Below are 20,074 nucleotides of genomic sequence, written 5' to 3' on the forward strand. Positions count from 1 at the left end.
CGTGGGACACACTGTATAATATCATATGTTTAACTTCTTAAAATTATTAAACGATTCAATAAATTTCCATTTGGCACTCCTGCTTCTTGCGATTAACGAAAACAATTTTTATTCTGCAATAGATTTGCTTTATAATGTTCTTCACGTTCTAACAATTACTTGGCTATCAACGGATTTTTCTTGGACAAAGAAGCCTGTAGCTAGACGCTTACTATCAAACTATCAATATTTCTTTCGGAGTAAATAAAAACGAATCGGAGGGAGGAACCGAGGGAGGGTTAAAGTGAAGCACAATATAAAGAAATGTTCTTCCTCTGGTAATGCGAGCCCCAGTGGTAAGATATAGAAAAACCGTGCAGGTCGTCCGAGGCTCCGCGAGCCACGTATACCTACGGACGACGTTCGCGAGACAAGAAAAATTAGGGGAGATATATATTTTCAGATGTTCGTTTCACCTATTCAATCTACAATTTATGAAGCATCGCTGTCGGAAGAAGAAACGTAATCGGAAAGTTACCCCCGGTCGGGAATGTCGTGGAGGAAGCAAGGGAATCTGCGAGACGGGGATTCGAAGGGAGAGAACGAGATTAAAAAATATATCCAGCGAGGGCTACAATTCCAGAAACGATCGATCATTCGTGTGGGGGGTGAATCACGTGAAACGGAACAACTAAATGTCTCTGTTGGGATTGTAGAGTGGAGGAAATGTCAACGTGGAAACTTGTACCGTTCAAAAAGACAAATGAGAATATAAGATTTATTTGACACTCTCCTGCTCCACATTATTCTCAAGCGTATTTTGATTTGTTGGAAAACGAGTTTACTCGTCTAAAAAGTCGTAATTTTTAATCTGCTTTCTGAACCCATTTGTATTATAAATACGAATGAAAAATAATATCATTTTTTATTTATCATAATTAAGAAGACCAGTTTCAAACAGTACAAATAAACTTTATGTTTCGGTAATTTCAAAAATTCCTTTTATACTCGGTTTGGTAGACACAATAATACCATGGAACTTTCGTTGGAACTTTGTTGTAATATTATTTGTTGTTCTCGAGATATTTTACGAAAACGAAATTATCGAAATTTTTTCAAGGGCTGAGTTCACCCTTTTAATGTGAGAAGTAGCACGAGAAAAATGGGGTTGTCATTCGGTATAGGTTACTTTACTTGTGGCTAATGTCTCAAAATTTTTTTGAATTTACTCTCCCCACTCCTGTATCCTCGCAGTCACGCGAGGGGATAGTGGGGGAATCGGTACAGGGGTAGTTACATGAAAGAGAGGGGAAGAAAAAAAATACGTGGGGCACCCAAACACATAGCGTCATTCGAGTCCAACGGAACACAAAAGGAGAAGCCACCTCTTTGCCACTACGAAACTTCACCGTGATCCTCTCAAACGCTTTTATCTTTTCTTTTGCGTTCGTTTCTGTGTGCCTCGCTATTGGATTCGATTGATGCTTCGGAGCGGAAAACCGAAGTACCAACAATCAAGAATTGGTTTAAACAGCAAGAACGTGCAACACCCCTTTGTCGACAATCACGGAGTTAATCCTTTGATATTTAAATGTTTTAAAATACAAATGGCTGTATTTAAAAGTGGTTGAATGCTGTTGGCACAGTCTGTTCTATCCACTAGAAAGCACGGACTTACTAGCGACCGAAAATTTTAAAGGTACTGCCGAGTGTTGGTCCGGCGACTATTCTGTAACAAGTGGTAACTTTACATGCAAAAATTGTATAATGATTGCTTAATCATATAATTATTGTATGATAATTATTTAGTACAATATAAAAATTGTATAATAATTATTTAGTACAATATAAAAATTGTACAATAACTATCTAGTACAATATAAAAATTGTATAATAATTATTTAGTACAACATAAAAATTGTATAATAATTATTTAGTGCAATATAAAAATTGTGTATAATATAATAAATGGTATATCGAGGAACATCATATTAGTCTTAATTAGACTGCGGATTTTTATGCAAAATAAAAATTGTCTGCTTCGATTGCAAGACATATGTATAAACGAAATAGAATGCTTTCCTCATTTTGACATTTTCAATTTTCAAAATTATCCTACACAATGTTGAATTTTATCTATTCAATTTTCTTATAACTGCATAAAGATCCGCAGCCTACGTTAGTACTAATATGATGTCCACTTTTCCACGCATGATCTCACGTGGAAGTTTTATTATAATCCTTGTGTAATACATATATAATAATTAATAATATATAAATATTAAATATATATTTAAGGGATGTTCCGTGTAATTAAGCGTTTGCTGCGATGTGTCTTTCATGATTTTCGCTGCGAGTGACACGATATACGAAATCTTTTAGAGTGTCGGTTTTCGTTTAAGGATATTAATGTTGATCGGGCTCGTTCCACGAAGAAGCTCGTTATTTTATGTTGGGCATTTTTATTCTTTATTAATCCTCCGACGGCAGCGCTCCGGTCTACTTTGATCTAGCTTTCTAAAGGCTTTATGTACCTAACTTTTCAGGTTCCGGCAGCTAACCTAAGCTGTCGCTCGTTCACATAAAGCTTAATAAGAAGATCAACGCATCTCGCAGACGCACGTTTGAAAATGTGCTCAGAAAAATAATTGAATCGGGATTTAACCATTAACAAGAAAACATTCGCATTAACAAGAGAACAGGGCAGACAAAGAAATGTTCTTGAAAATAATAGTTTTGATTGGAATAATCCTAATAAAATACAAAAATAAAGGTTTTACCATACCTAACCCGATCACATGTCATTGTAATTAAAGGGTTTAAGTACTGTAACAAATATTGAATGCTATGTAATAAAAAGAAAATTTTCTTAACAATATTTAAATTAAAATAACTCTTCAACTAATAATTTTTCAACGTGCATAGATTAATACTTTTTTATAGAGAATAAAAAACTACATCGGTGCGTAAGAAAATAAGTCCTTGACGCGTCCTGCTACAAGAAAAAAACTGATATTACCAGTGTGTTCATCTCTGGAAACCATTAATCTGTATCCACACATTTCTCGCTGCGAACAATAATAATGACGTAAATCTGGTGACCCCCCCCCCACCCTGTATAACTAATATAAATCTACAGATCGTATTTTTTAAATTTTCGTTAAACAAATAAATACATTGTGAGAAACAAGTTTTACTGTTTTCCTAGTGATTGAAACCAAAAATATAATACATTTTCTAAAACTAGTCTCCTCCTTTTCTTCTTCCACTATCCTATTCCAGCACCATGCGCACACTCCAACGTCCCCCACTAAGGCCATAGACCACGGTGCCCGTGCCGTAGACTGGTCTGGTCATCAGAGAGGGAGTACATCATCTCACCGTGATTCTCCTCATCTCACAGCACTGCACTGAGCTCCTTCGGAGCGAAGTGGGTCAGTGGAGTGGGGATGAGTCGGAGTGGGAACGCGTAGTGGAGTAGGGAGCGCTGGCGCGCGGAGTGGGGATCGCTGAACGCGATGACGTACTACCGAGCGTCGCGCAACGAGGTGTAACGGTTAATATTAAAAATTTTTTTCTCTTGAACGCACAGTTCTTTTTTTAATTTGTTTTTTAATATCGCATTGTCATCTAGTTCTGAGCTATGTTTAAGTTTCAAGTCTCTAGCTCATCGGGAGGTGGTTTAAAATTTGATTTCAAGATTTGACGCATACAACAATAACAACAACGACACGGCAAGCTAATATAAGCTTGGTAATAAAAAGGTATTTCATTTCGAAGCGTGTACGGTATTTTCGACCGACTGCCTCTGTTTATCACGAGTCCTTGCTTCGCCAGTATAAGGTTCCATTGATTTCCGTTTTACCGACCATCATTCGAATTTTGACGGGATCTCCCGTCGGCTGTGCCCCGAGGACTAGCAATCTTCGCCCGAATATTCTATATTCCCCGATCCCGCTATTTCGTTAATTCGCAGTCTTTTGCTAAAACCGAGTACACTCCAATTTTGCCGTGCTATTCGATTTTCTATCGAATGAACGGTGCGCGGCGTGGCGCGGGCTTGGCGCGGCACGTCCGAGCACCGATTTGCAATATTGAAGTGCAATCAGCCGTGTCGGAGGGAAAAGAAAAGGGTGTTACGAGGCAACGAGCAGGACGGGGCTGGGGGGGGAGGGGAAGAGTGGCGAAAGGTCGATGAGATAACACGGCACTGAAACGGAGAACAAAATTGCGATTAGTCCGCGACCTCTTCTCGCCTAGCAATCCATTAGCGAGTCACGGAAAGGTCGAATGCTCCCGACCGTCTTAGGACGCCTCGGATCCTCTGATTAAAATTCGTGAAACTGCCGAGAATGAAAGGCCGTCTTTGGATCTCGCCAGGCCGGTCGGTTGCCGATGTCACCTATCCTTCGCTCTTCCATTCCCGCGTTCTTCGAACCTCCGTGCGACGCCGACAGAAAACGGCGGAAGAAATTATAGTGTTCGTACAAAATGCCCGCGTAGTGTCCTTGGCAAAAAGCAGTCGAGATGAGAGGAGAGAAAAATGTGACGCCCGGCTCAAGAACCACAGATCAGCCTCCCTCCCCTCTTCCCTCTTTCTCTGTCCCTGCTCCCTCTCTCATTTTCTCTCTTTCTCTAGCTCTTCTAACGCCCCATCTTCGGAAAAAACACCGCCATGGATGCACGACAACCTTGACGACGAATAGTGGTACGCAAGTGTGGAGATCACGACGACGTGAAAGTAACCACCCGAGATGATTAATGGATCCTCCCCATCTGACTATCGCCACTCGAAACCTGCTCGTGCCACGGAACAAGATCCGGCAAAACCTGAAAACGCGCATCCAGCATCTATTATATTGTGAATGGTGTGGATTTCGCTGGCATGATGCATCGGGACCAAACGCGGGCTAATTTAATGGTGATTTATGCGTGGCCGCGAAGACTGGCAGCCCGTGCTGCCGAGACAGTTTGTTCGGCTACAAATGAATTATCCTTTGGGATTGTAATGAATTTCAAGGGGAATCGAAATCAAACGTGTGCGATCGAAAGAAATTTAGGAGAGGCTTCAACAGATTGATACATTGGATGGCTTGTTGACACGTTTCTGTCTAGTTCTTTTCCACGTAAAGAACAGCATAGAAACGTTCAATCAAAATATTCAATGTACATACATACATGTCGATCGCAAGAGGCTGCGTCTAAGCGCGCTTAGGAGGTCCCACCTTAAATCTGACATGATCAGTTTTTAAAAATTGCCTTATAGTCTTAAACTAGACTTCTCCAATCGTATTTCGAATTGACGCTTCTGGGAGGTGCTCGACGGTGAACCGGACCGACTCGAAGATGCACATAGAGCAGATGATATACAACGTATATCCTCTTAGGGGATAAAAATTGTGTTTGGTCCTAGTGATCCGTATTCGCCGGGCCTTGGTCCTCGTCCAGAGGCACTCGGACTGTTTTCCGAATACGTAATACCGGCCCGCGGAGAGGCAATCGGCCAAATATTCATGCGACCTCATATCGAGAAATACAAACGTCTCTCGCGATACGTAAACCGGATTATGTGCCCAAGGGCCGGACCAGATTTATCTAGTAAGTGTCGCGTGATATTTGCGAATGGCTTCGGTGTACAAACAGCTGCGGGTTCTAGGGAAAACTTTCCTAAGGTACCTCGACTCCCTCGAGTATTTAAGAACCTGTGGCAAATGAAATTTCATGATTTTCCGTTCGGTAGCTCGATCTCCACTGATCGTCGATTAATATTTATTTTCGTGGAAAATTGCGAGGACAATCAGGCTTTCCTGGTGTTGATTAGTAACTTTATGCGAAATAGAAATTGTTTGCACGAACTGCAACAAACAAGAGTAATAATAAGCTGCAACTATTATATTGATCTTAAATTTTTTTAAATCTGTCCATTGTGTTAATTAGACTGCGGGGTTATATATGCAAATATATAACTTGATCTATATAACTTTTATGCATTTATGGTTTCTGAAAAGGTTCAAAAAATGCTAGAATCTAACATTTGACAGAATTTAATACGATTTTGATTGATTTCAAATCTACAAAGGCTACTACCACTGGAAATAATATCTGATTTGATTCTATTTCCTTAAAATGCATCTACAAAAATTGCATAAATATCCACGGGCTACTAATAACATACAGAAAAACTGTCAAAAATTTCAAGTAAAATAAGAAACGAAACGTTCTGCCTGGACGCACCATGGGTGCGGCTCGTTTTGCGTACCGTGGATCGATAAAGAGTCTGAATGAAAACCGTCACAAGAATTAAACAGTTGAGGATATTGTCAGTATGTATACCGAATGATAATGCATTTAATTAGTCTCACAAGTATTCGGACAATAATTGTCAAAAATTTGTTTATCTATTATGCACACGACAAATAATTACTCAGTATGCCTCGTGCTCTTATAATGTGTTCGTCTATGTCATTATATTTTAAACAAATGTACAGTAAATGAAAAAATGTGACATTGTTTCATAGTTTTGGAGTTTACAACAGATAAAGTTTACAAATGTTGAATGCATGTATTTATGTAATCTTCTGTACTGCTATTCTAATGTTAACCGTTTACCAGGGGGCAATTAAACCCCATACATTTTTGTAGAAAATGTGACCGAAAAAAGTCTGCATACGTATTTGTGAAATTTTACTGATTTGTACGCCTTAGCACTCGAGCGGCGTCACAAATTATACTCAGGGTCACAAATAGAAGTTGCTACACAGTTATTCAAAATATTGTTTATATTATTAAATATGTTGGTATCTAATCAAGAGACTGTGGATCTTTGTGCAAAATAAAAAATGTTTGCATCGATTGAAAGACACAGGAGTGAAATAAAAACTTTCTTCTTTTATATATACGTTAAAAGATAAATATAGTTAACAAAACAATACTTAAAAAATGTGAAAACATATCACAGATACCATTCCTTGAAAATGTTTTGAAATTTTCTATCCGCTTTTATCAGCTTGGGATGCATTTGCACCCCATACGCAGAGAGTAGGTTAAAAATGTTTTGATGAAACTACACAAATATTGCTCTTGAATTTATTTGATGTGCATTTACCGTAAATTAATCGGTGCTCGCCGATTGCGTCGAAAAATGATGCACTAATGATTTTTGAAGCTGCTCGTCAAATCAATAAATTATGACGTTTACAATCAAAGTTGCTACGCTAATCACAAGCGTCACGAATCGCATGTAACCTTCGTTTCTGAAGCACGATTATACCGCTCTTTATGCTGTTCCAGACAGCCACTCGTTGCCGCGATACACGAGCAGATCAAATTTTTCGAATACAGAGGCAACCAATTAAAAAGTTCGTTGCTCGGAATAAAGAAGACGACACTGAGGGTTGCTCGTCGGCGAGAACTTTTAGTTGGAAAACTAAGAGTTAATTTAGAAGAGGCTACCGGCGACGGGACAAAACACGACAACGCTCGTACTCAACCGCGCTCCGGAATATAATTAAGTGCGACACGTTAATGCAAATTGCTCCGTACCAGTAACTTCACGTTATTCATTTACTCACTCATCTAAGTTACATTTCAATGTAATTGTTCCTGAAACTACAGATTTTTCATTTTCGTAGAAAGCAGTTCTTTGCAATTTTAAAATGACATTTTAAACGACTGTCCCGGCGAAACACTTTCTTGTGTAGTCCATTAAAACAGCTTTTGAAAAACTTGATTAGCAGAGAAGGTCAATTTAAAGTTCATTCAAATCACGAATATTGTATGAAGGACAATAAGCCTTTGTTATTTATTAAGATTTAATTGTACACATCATGTACTTCATGATAGTTGTGTGATATCATTATTACAATAATCATTTATATAATATCTTAATAATCTTCGTTTTGATTTAAAAACTTCCAGTTCTGATAACTATTAAAAATTTCCATAATTTTATTATATTGCACTTGTGAAATATTGTTTTCCAAGTAAAAGAAATAGAAAAGAATATCCAAAGCCATTCAAAACAGAATATTAAATTTTGTAATCACGAAAGACCATACAGAACTGTAACTGGTATGCAAAATTTCCATTTTGTATTTACCTTCAGAAGAACCAAGAAGAATAACAACGCGTTGAGAAGCAAAGGGTCACTAGATAATGAAAGTGGAAGCCAAATTAGCATAAAGAACATACTTCATCCTTAGCAAACATTTTTTTAGAAACTTTTACCGTACATACGTAATGTTTACGGGGTATGCGGTGCTTCTATTTTGATTAAGATTTTTCACATAGATTAATATAGGTACGTCTTTTATATTATAACAGAGAGGATATGAGAGTATACCCAGATTTAGCACGGAACAGAATCTATACTCACTTTTAACCCTTTGCACTCGGAGCTACTTTAACATTGCCTTATATTAAGGACAAAATTGCATTTATTTAGATTTAGTTTGAGTTTTCTTTAAATATGTGCTTCAGTAAAGAAGTTCACTAAAAAATTTTTTTAGGAAAACGTATAATTTTAATATTTCTAAAAGAACAAATCTGGAACCAGTCATTTTGACCCATTCAGTAGTTCTAGTGTAAACTCGAAAATTAAACATTTCTTCCGACCTAGAATATTTCTATTCGTGTGGATATGAAATTGGTATAATACCTCGTGCAATAACTAAATGTTTAGTAACTGATTAGATACCAACATATTTAATAATCTAAACCAAATTTTGAATAATGGTGTAGCAATTTTTAATGGTGACTCTGAGTCACCATTCGAGTGCTAAGGGTAACATGCTAAATATGGGAATATGCTAAACCTAGATATACTTTAATAAACCTTTTAATTGGAAGTGACGAATTAATTCGTCATTGAAGTTTGCTGTCACCAATTATTCATTATTTCTTAATTTAATGAATATCTCTAGGACTCAATCGTGTTTCATATTGGTATAAATAAACTGTCTTTGTATGCATTCGTAAATTTATAGTCACTTAGTTAAAAGGCTGCAAATGAAAACAGTTATAGAACCGTTTAAACAATTATTCACTTGTGTTATTGTAAACAAATTTCATCTAATGCTGTACCTAAGTAAAACATAATGGTTATTTTATGTTAGGTCCAGTACAATGCATTTATGTTAATGGCACATTCGCTTCCAGACATTATAATTAATAAAGCTGTGCATTTCGTACAACACGATATGACCATTTCCAAGTTTGGGTCAATCACAACTGTGCGCACGTAAACGCGAAAGCCAGACTGGAATTAATTTCGAGAACCATATCCACCGACCAGAATATGATTAAACACTTCCACAAAAACAGCATGCGTCTGTTAGTTTCTCAGTTCCTCCACTTTGTAATATGACAGCTGATGATTGATGAAATTGAATATCAAAAATTGCAGTGTGCTTCTTGAATTATTTAACATTGGAGAGAGTTTCGAATATATTACTATAATGTAAAATATATATGTATAATGCAAAATGGCGAGAAAATGTCTGATGTAACGAAAATGATTTACCAAATTGCAAAATTTTACTATTAGAAGAATACACATTTTTATCGAATATTATAATGTTACGAACTTTATAAGGTTTTAAATAGTAATTACTAATTATACATTTTCTGATAATTATATACGTGCACATACTACGAATAAAAAAAAATTTGTTTTTAACATCAAATGTATTTAGTATCATTTTATAATTAAATTGAATCATCCATCCAGTATTTCTGAAGATAATGGTTCTTTTCTGAAAGTTTAAATCGGAGTTTAAAAAATTTGTCCCATCTTGTGACTGGCCATTTTCCATCTGGAAAAGGAAGTAAAAGAAACTGAAGAAGGAGTTAGGGAAAGGATTAAGACAAAAGACAGGTTCGACAGAAAGTTGAGAGAGGGCTTAGACGATAGAGAAAAATAGAGAAAATGGAAATTAATAGAATGGGAAGGTAGAGATCTCGAAGTACAGTGAGGAAGAAAATCGCGGAAAAAGTATGGATGAGAGAAAGAAAGATTTAACAATACAGTATTTTCTTGTCTTACTGTAGACGAAGTTATTATTATGTAAAGAGCAACACCTTTTCCTATGCAACATGAAAGCGAAGAAAACGAAAAAGAAACAATTATAATCAATTAAATTTGTTATCTACCTTTTTCATAATTAATTGATATTATGTACTGAATTTTTATTTAAATTTTAAAAGAATTGGAAACACAAGGTCCTTGAAATGATTAAGTAGTGCCCAATTATTTTAACTCTATTTGCATTCGTTATTTCAGATTATTTATACAAACTGTACACAGCTGATCAATAAATAAAAATCTTTATACATGTACCATTTTGATGTATTATAAAGACTTTTTATGGAAGGGACTACGCTATTGTGCATTAGGGATGAAACCCTGTAGAGGTAGGGAGTTTTTGTTTCCTTCCGAGTTGGGAAGGTCGTCCTACGAGAAAGGTTTGCGAAAACAATCAACGTCCGAAAGATCATCGGATCTACCGCGGACGATAACAATGATTAAAAATTGTTTCTGTACAAAGGAAATTGTTCCACAAGTATTGATTAGATCAGCAAATATAAAATAATGAAACCGTTAAAGTACATCCAAATTGAACCAGGATGTAATAATTAACCAGGCGTTATTGACACAGTGAACGTTCATTAAATGAATTACGATGTTTTTCGTGCGCATCGATGCAATGGTACAATTTGGTAATTGCTGTGGAAATCACGCGTTTACCGATCCGAGATGTAAATACGGTACATGTTACAATGAAATTTGTTTCGCGTAACTCTTAATGAATTTGTACAATGTTGAAGCGGACCGGAAAAATTTTAAGCAAATTTCATTATGAATGTCAGCTGCATTCACAGTTGGTATCATTTGCTGTACATCAGTACGTAGCCGTAGTATGTATTTCACGATGCAACTGCAGTAAACCATTTACTTTATTCATACAGACCGCAAATCCCATCACAATTTTTATTTATAGGCTATATCATTAGATTTTATGGAAGACCTCACAATTCATCTGTCGATTGAAATGTGAATCACATTTTTATTTCACTATTAATACAGCTTTCACCGTTGTAATTAACTTTTAAAGGATAGCAAAAATAATTCTGGTCTTACAATTTATTAAACTAAATTTCCTTTGCGGTAGAAATCAGCAAAATGTTCATTTCAAAAACCATTTCCATTGTTACAGTAGACGCAAATTGCATATTTTAATTATTGGAATATTGGATATTGGACACTGATTGCACCTGTAAACCGAATACAGATGCACGAACTATGTATAATGCAATGAAAATAACATTTATGTTTAATTTAAAATTTGTTGTAGTGTTTATTGCTCGATCGTCTACAATTTCGCGTGTTGTTGAACATTTATACGAAATGAAAATTTGTTGTTTGGAAACAAATAAATCTTAGTTTGAATCGAAATTGTGTTCTGGAGAGAGTAAATATATAAAAAAATGATTTTTTGACATATAATTTTTCGCTACGGATAATAATAGTTTAAAAAAAGAAGTTAATGACCTTCACATATCTTGCACGCGTCTAACCTACAAAAAATCGGACCGATACTGTGCGCATAAAGCCGCACGCACGCATAACACCGTCCCCAATGTTGTAATCTAAGAAAGAAACAATGGGCTTGTGATAACTAAAAATATGATATAAATAGTTTCGATGTAAATCTCTCTGAATATCTAAAAATAAGAAAAAGTATACGAAAAGAAAAAGAATAACTCTGCTCCCCCGAGTTTTCCCGAATAGCGTTTCACCTCGGAGCGTGACGGATAAAACTCATTCACTGCCCAGCAAAAATTGTGTACGCAATGCGCCTAAAGAACGTCTCAATAATAACGCTACGAGTACTAATAGTCATGTAAATCGAAATGGTAATATGTGGTAACCCACCCAGTATAAATATAAGCCTCGTCTTTTCCGAATATTGACGCTCGAGCGTACGTACGTATGTATGTACGTGAAAGACATATTTTTACGAGTTCCATTCATTAAACCAAGTCGAAGTCTACCAGGCGAATTTGCATATATACCGCGTAACCTCACGCATACAGAGCGCGCGCAGAGCTCTTCCATGTCGTAAGCCAGCTGAATATCCGCAGCAAAAATTGCCGATGCATTAGAAAGTCGGAGAAGGAGAACGCGACATATATATGGCAACGATAATTCGATAAGCTGCTTCGTATCCCCGTTTGTTTCTCCATTTCGTTTCACCTCGATTTTTTTCCGACCCTGCCCCCCCGTCTTTTTTTTTGTAATATCCACAAAACGCATAGACTTCCAATCTGTTTCAGTAATAACCAGAGTAAACGATCAGACGTGACGTCACTCGGTTCGAACATCGGTAAGCCGGGACCGGTTTGGAATTGTCGAGCACCGAAGTCGATGGTAGCCGGGTTCTGATATTTAAAGTGGACAACAGATGTCCGACCGAGGTCGGTGGCCATTACACGTTAATGTTGGACTTTGTTTGCCTTAAAAATTGATGCTGGCCATACTACCTAAACCCGCTCCTACCCCTTTCCCACCCGCCCAACCACTATTTCGCCCTTCCGGCCCCACCGACCATTGACTCGTGTTGCTTCCACGCTATTTTTCCATTGTGCATCCTCCCACCCGCCGTCAAATGAATATCGGTCGATTTCTGCATGTGCGAAACCAGTAGGTTTTATTAGGGATCGTCCGGGCGTGAAATTCTTCGTCGTCTCATTTCGTATTTACGAAAGGGATGACCACTTACCTTTGGAACGTCACGCGGCACTTCAATGTTTAGCCATCCGATTAATTGTCTGTTTAAACTGTTCTTGCCCCGGCCTGGTCTACCGTTTCAGCACGGTATTTATTCAAGGACATACTATCCGTGACGGAACATACTCATCTTCAGGGTTGGCTATTCGGTAAGCCCCGCTACTTTGAGTCTTGGATTGCATAGTAACGTTTAACAAACTCTAGATCAGTCGTATTTGACCGTGGAACGTCCTGCTCTACGCTCTGTCGTTGCTATAATGCAACCGTTTTCCTAGCGATGTACTGTTTAGCGTTCTCTTAATTGAAGTTAGACAATCGGGTAGAACTGATACAATTTTTATCATTTACTATGACCAAATTGTTATAGCTACTATCATAATTTGTCAAAATTGAAATAATCCAATTTTTTTGTCACATATAAAAATTCAGAAATTCCTATTTTAACCCTTAGCACTCATATGGTGACGTTGAGACGACGCTAAAAATTGCTATACCATTATTCAAAATATTGTATACATTTATTAAGTTAAATATTGTTTACAACAACACGATTGAATAATTGTTTAAACGGTTCTTTAACTGTTCTCATTTGCAGCCTTTTAACCCTTTGCACTCGGTTGTCCCCTCTGAGACACCACTAAAAATTGCTGTACCATTATTCAAAATATTGTTTACATTATTAAATATATCGGTATCTAATCAATTACTAAACATTCAGATATTGTACGAGGTATTATACCAATTTCATATCCATAAAATTTCAAAAATCATAGGGAATGGAAATACTCTAGATCGGAAGAAATGTTTAATTTTCTAGTTAAAATAGCTCCGAGTGCAAAAGGTTAACTGAGTGACTATACAATTACGAATGCGTACAAAGCACATAGTTTATTTATACCAATATGAAACACGATTGAGTCCTAGAGATATTCGTTAGATCAAGAAATAATGAACAATTGGTGATGGTGACGAAGCGCGTCACGTGACCGGTCCGCGGCGGGTGCATGGTGGGAATAGCGTCGTAGAAGGGGAGAGTAGAGTGGGGAGACGAGTCTTAATCTGGCGACTCGACTGTTAGCCAGCGAGCAAGGTCTATCGTATCGAGTACTGAAAGGACGAGTAAACACGCGTTCCTTCGACAAAAAGGGGATAATTGGATGACAAATTGGCCAATGTTTTACGTGTTTATAAAAGACCGTAAATTTCTACTCTGCCTAAAATACCATCGACGGAACGCTGGCGCGGTTCCAATGCGTCGCGGCAAATTGTGCAAGTTAATTTCGAGCGGGCGAGAAATTTTCAATCGTTCGGCAAAAATCATGGAGGCGAAATACTAGGAGTTTGGCGACGAGATTACATGCCCGTAAGAACTCGGCGTCTAACCGGTTAAATAATGTACCCCGGGTAAAACCGAGCGAAACCCCGGCGCTGAAATCAGAGTAGATAAGTATCTTACGCTATCGCCGCCCCCGCCGCGCCGCGGTACCATTATCGCTATCTTGTGTTACTGGCTGCCTCACTGCCACCGTCTGGAAATGTATAGTATTTACCTCCAGTAATTATTCGTTTGTGAACGGGCCCCCTCAAAGTTTACCCGCCGCGTTGGTCCATCGACCTACTAATTACATCGCGCTGCAGCAACGTTTGCAATTTTCTTGGCCTGGTTTCCCACTGTATGAAGCGAGACAGCTCACGAGAAAATATTGATGATAAATTCACCATTCTTACGTTCAATGGTTATTTCGCTGATTGCATGCCAGCACAAATTGCATTAACCCATTGTGACTTGGCTCGAATAATGGTAATATTTTTAAGGAGATATTCGAATTCATTCCGCTCCCTTGGTTCAATTTCTTTGCGTATCAGCCTTCTACTAGAGTAAAAGATTTGTTTTCTCTGTGGAATTTACGGGGTTTGGTGGTATTTATTTATATTTGAAATATTATTCTTGAATTGGATTGTATAGAGGTACGGAGAACTTTGACATGAAAAGAAATAAAGAGCACTCGCGCGACGTAGAAGGAAATATTGCATCGACATAAAACACATAGCATTTGAAAGTGCACAGGTAAATAAATAGAAGAATACAACGCCAATTGCTTTTCTGTTATTCGATCGTTCGTCACCTTGATTTTAAAACGTTCGATAGAGAGGGCACCCAAAAGTCGCATACTATTCTAAATAAAAATTTTTGTGTATTTTTTCTAGAATTTATCGTTAAGGGGTGAAACCACTTCTTTAAAAAAGAAACAATTTATTAAAGATTCAAGTATTTTACGAATATCTGACAGACACATTTGTGAATATAGACCAGTATCTAAAGGGTTAAAGGAAATTTTCAGGCCAATTATATTATGCATTCTTATTGGAATTTTAGAACATTTGAGTGCTCAAATTAAAGGTGCAGGACACACTTTATGATAGGAGCATTTGTGTTTAAGAGAAACACGAGAGAAGAGTTGTAACTAATTTTAAGTCTAATACATACGTGCTGTAATATAAATAAACCCCTGTAATATTTTTGGCTTCATAAAATATAAAATATTTACAGCTGTCGCGTCTTGACAGAAGAAAGGTATTGCGTCACAGTGAAATATATGCGGTTGGTTTTATAACAATGATTAATAACGAAACTGGATACACGAGTGCAAATATAAACAAAATGTACGGCTCCTAGGAAAAATGAAAAAAAGAAACGGGAAAGCATATTAATTTTAATATTTCACGACTTTGGTTTCACCATAAATATCTCTATATGTTTCAAATTTGAAAAACTGAATTTAATTAAACATAGAAAGCCTAATAATTAGGTATTAAGGTTTATTTGAGTTACGTGTTTTGTTAACTGCTTTATGTATAAAGTTCCTATTAAGTGTTATTTCTTATTTTCTATCTTGTTCTCTTCATTCCTACTTAGCATGAGTTTAATGTCAGTAATTAGCATATGGAACATCACATGTTTGACAATCCGGTGGGAAACATAGTTCATTTATCACATGCCATACCGATGAAACAACATCGCTAACGAAATTATTCTCGGAGATTTCTTCTTTAATTAATTGTAGCAATATCCTATATCGTAAAGGTGACTCAATAATTTAAAGGAGACTCTTTATCGAGGTAATAAAATTTTAGTAACTATTTTAAAGCTCCTTATTTTAGGAATAAGAAATTTCTCCTAAAATGCTAAAATCCTATATCCTACACCGTAGAAGTGACTTAATAGTTCAAAGATGACTCATTGCGAGCTAACAAAATTTTAGTAATTATTTAAAAACACCTTTTTGAAGAATAAGAAATTTCTCCTAAAATCCATACAAACCACAATTGTAGCAATATCCTACAATTATCGTAGATGTGACTTAATAATTCAAAAGAGACTCATTGTCGAGGTAATAAAATTATAGTAATTATTCTAAAACTCCTTTTGAAGAATAAGAAATTACTGTGGATCGATCAACAACATAAGCAGGCTCGTATTCGGAGCAGTTGCTGATACCGAAGTTACAGTAATCGAGTCACGAATTCAATGAGGACGATGTCCGCCATGACACCTAATATCACGTTAATGTAGTTAAGTACTTACCGATCGAAGTCGCCACCGTGAGAGAATACAAGAACGCTTTGGCGAAGTTCCATTCGTACTCTGGGGCACGTCGCTCGGTCACAGGATCGCTGGCGGAACTTCCAACGTAGGTCCCGACGTTCTGGTTCGCCTTCATGTCCTCGGTGATCCTCTTCACCAGTTGTTCCTGAAAACGTGCGATCTCCTGCGCGGCGAGCCTAGTCCAATTCTCACGGTAAAGAACGTTCAGGCTCTCCGTGATTATCCAAATGTTCTCCACGGTCTTCGCTCTCGCCTCGTAATTAACCTTAACACGAGAAAACGTCTCCTTGAAATATTGCATACTTAAATCCAACCGAACGTATTTTAAATCGAATTCTTAACCCATCGCACTCGGAGCTATTTCAACTCCAAAACCAAAGTTTTACTCTCTAGAAAATTTCCATTTTATACGATTTTGTGTGTGTGTGTGTTCATTATATTTATATTACACTGATGCAATTTACACGTACAGGGTATATAGAAATTATATGTCACGACTATCTAGCGAGATTCTACACCCTCGATTTGGTGGGAATTGAGACATGAAAACTGCTGCAAAAGTAACTTAAACCTTGAATTTCAAGGTCAAAAGGTCAACTATTTTTTATCATCTTTTCATTTATCATGTTTGCGACATTTATTAAAATGAGCCCAAACACGACATAATTCGAAGCATTTTCGCTTGTTAATTGACGTTTCAGTAGAATCTCGATTATCCGAACCGAGATGATATCTGGATTCTCCATCATTCAAATTAGTAAAGATGTGGCAGAATGAATACTCGATTCCACTGATTGGTACTAATCGATTAGTAATAATCGAGGTTTCACTACTGTGATACTTCGCGAATTAAAAAAATAAATATCATCCAAATTGTGTCGTGTTTAGTGTTATTTTAATCAGAAAAATGTCACAAATATGTTGGTAAAACTTTTATAAAAAGAAACTGGTTGAAGAAAATTATTTTGTTATCAACAGCTTTATGAGAAAATAACATTTTGTAAAATCAGACTCGTAGAAACTAGCGTTTTCACGTATTTTAATAATTTGTTTATTTCGTGCGTTTCACATAAACAAGTTTCTCAAATTTCCTGGCATTGCAAGGCTTCATATTAAAAACCATGTTTCACGAAAAGAGTTTTTGGTATCGTCCTGTTTGATATCCGTGTAGTTTTTAATTAACAAAATTCTATTCTACAACGTAAAACGACTGTTACAATTTTTGAACAAGTAGAACATCCTACAATAAAATTGGCCATTTCTGACGGCGGTATGTCCTGAAGAATTAAATTTCTAACCAAAAGAAGAATTGTTCATGACCATTGAATTTTAATCTCCACTTGACTGCGATGCGCACTGTAGAGGTATAGGTAGAAACTCAATTATACTTGCGAAAATAAGGAACGATATAAAAGTATAAAGAGGAAGAAATGCTAAAAAAGCATTAGAGCCAGCAGGAAAAATGCCTTCTATATTTCATTTTAGACTGCGGACACCGCAGTGTTTTTTTTAAGAACATTGCGGTAGATCCTGTATATAAATCACCCTGTATATATCTATATAATCCCTATACATATATATGTATAGAATGATTTTTATAAAGTAACCGATTGAGTTTTCGTTGAAATGGATAGACGTACAAATAAATCGAAACAACGAAAAATGTTCGCTTCCGAGGTGGACATCTCTTCTAATGTTTACATCAGTGTTCTATGTGGAGGGGCCTAGGTGATATCAAGGTCAATTTAATTTTTTTAGATAGTACCCTATGTGTTTTGCGCTGTAGTCTGATAGTGTCTTATGTGACGAGTTCGTTAACCACAGTACGTCATAAAAATATTTGACCTTGAAGAAAAGGATCAAGGTTAATGTTGTATCTGTTTTTAACAGATCTCTACAGACACAGAGTTATATAATTCACAAAAATCAAATCGCGATGAGTACTATAACGATGGAATAAAGAACAATTTTTACCTTGAGATTCAAGGTTAATTTTAAGTTTACCGTCCATTTTCTCAACAGATCTCCGATCCAGAGGTGTAGAATCAGGCTGTTGTGGTCATGGTATACAATTTTGATTAACCCTGTACAAGGGGTTAACAATTTTTCTCAAAATTGAGCAAACATCTTAACGCTAATTGAAACGTTCATAGGACAGGATCTTCCTACTCCGATCTCTCTACTTCTGAAATCACGATGGGGCTTTCTGATAATAAGTGAAACAATGGATCAAACGAAATAATGAAAAATGTCAAACGACCGCTGAAATCTCGAAATAGAGAAGTAAGGTCACGTACGTGTCGTCAATTCGACTTAAACTTGTGTCTCTAACGTAGGGCATAAAGGTTTAGAGGAGTGCCATCGCCAGGCCACGCAATTTAAGACTAGTGACCGTGAATAACATCGTGAAAGTGGAAATATCCTCGCAACGTAGGAGAGTTCCTGCAGGACGGGTTTCACTTTAAGGGAGGAAGAAAGTGAATGGGACGTTAGATCTATAAATCTTCGTTCAAACGAACTTTAAATGCACGGATAATTCAATTGTCTTCGACTCCAGTGGGAGCATCTTACAATTAGATAGAAAAATGGAGAACGAATGAAGACATTATGATAAATTGAGATTCACTTACGTCGGGTGAAAACGTAATAACTACATACAGGTGGTACGCAAGTGGCAAAATGATTATATTTTGCTGAAAAAAATTTCTATAATTCTGAGTTTCATTCATTTTAATCATATTTTAATTTTATAAAATTAATATTTTAAAATTAACCCTTACGTCAATATAGGTACAATTACAAATTACAATAATTTGGCTAGATTTCTACACCGAGTTTCTGGATCCTCACATTTTAAGAAATTAATCGGAGCTTATTCCAATATACAATACCCAAGATACAATAAAAAGTAAATATTTGCAGTTTGATAAAAGATACTAATTGAGTAGTTGCAAACTGTATTGATATTTCAGCTTTCCTTCGCAGACAGAATTTTTGATAATTGTTTCGTATTACTTCGTTTCTGTTTAATGGAACATTTCCCCATTGAATAACTTTATATTCCGAAATAATTGCTCCAGTTCAAAGAATACGTATACACGAGCGCGCACGCGAAACAATGAAAACCAAATTAGTCGCTTATGCCAGCAATTGAAATTGGATTACTCTGATGTTGACATGTTTGCTTCATTTTCATTTTGACCCCCACCCCCCCCCCCCCACCACCTGTCCCATTGAAATGAAAATAAGATTATGGAAACACCGCATTTGTTACTGCAAATATAGAGAATTTAAAGCAAATTAATAGCGCAGCAAATGTACATTTCTGGTATTCATGCGTTTGTGGAAAACGTTAATAGACATTATTGCAAATTGCGGGCGAAATATTGTTCCCTATGATTGGATTACTTCTGCGTATGCAGTTAATAGCCTACCTACGTATGTATATTGACGTACACAATCTTCTCCTTTTTATTTCAGTGTTAACAATTGTATATCTAAACTATTATTTGCATACATGTTTATATGGACCTATATTTCTTTCTAATTAATTACTCAAAATGCACAAAAACTGTTTTCCTTCAGTTGCATTTCATTCGATTAACCTTAGCAGCCACTAATGAGTAGTGTTGAATGAAAATGCTTATTTGCAAATCGTATTAGCGCCAGGATTCTTTGACTGAACTATAGCACAATTGGAC

At 36.6% G+C, this 20,074-nt stretch overlaps 1 protein-coding gene across 9 annotated transcripts in view; it reads right to left on the bottom strand.

The window, feature by feature from the left end:
- Positions 1–20,074, bottom strand: part of LOC143208911 (potassium channel subfamily K member 6) — a 482,405-nt gene that overhangs the window by 69,789 nt on the left and 392,542 nt on the right. For all 9 annotated transcript variants that reach the window (XM_076423865.1, XM_076423921.1, XM_076423913.1 and 6 more), the window contains one exon: positions 16,353–16,638. In XM_076423865.1, coding sequence (XP_076279980.1) covers positions 16,353–16,638 — 286 coding nt within the window. The remainder of the gene's footprint in view (positions 1–16,352; positions 16,639–20,074) is intronic.

This window comes from Lasioglossum baleicum, chromosome 1 (assembly GCF_051020765.1).
Source record: "Lasioglossum baleicum chromosome 1, iyLasBale1, whole genome shotgun sequence".
Lineage (NCBI taxonomy): Eukaryota > Metazoa > Arthropoda > Insecta > Hymenoptera > Halictidae > Lasioglossum > Lasioglossum baleicum.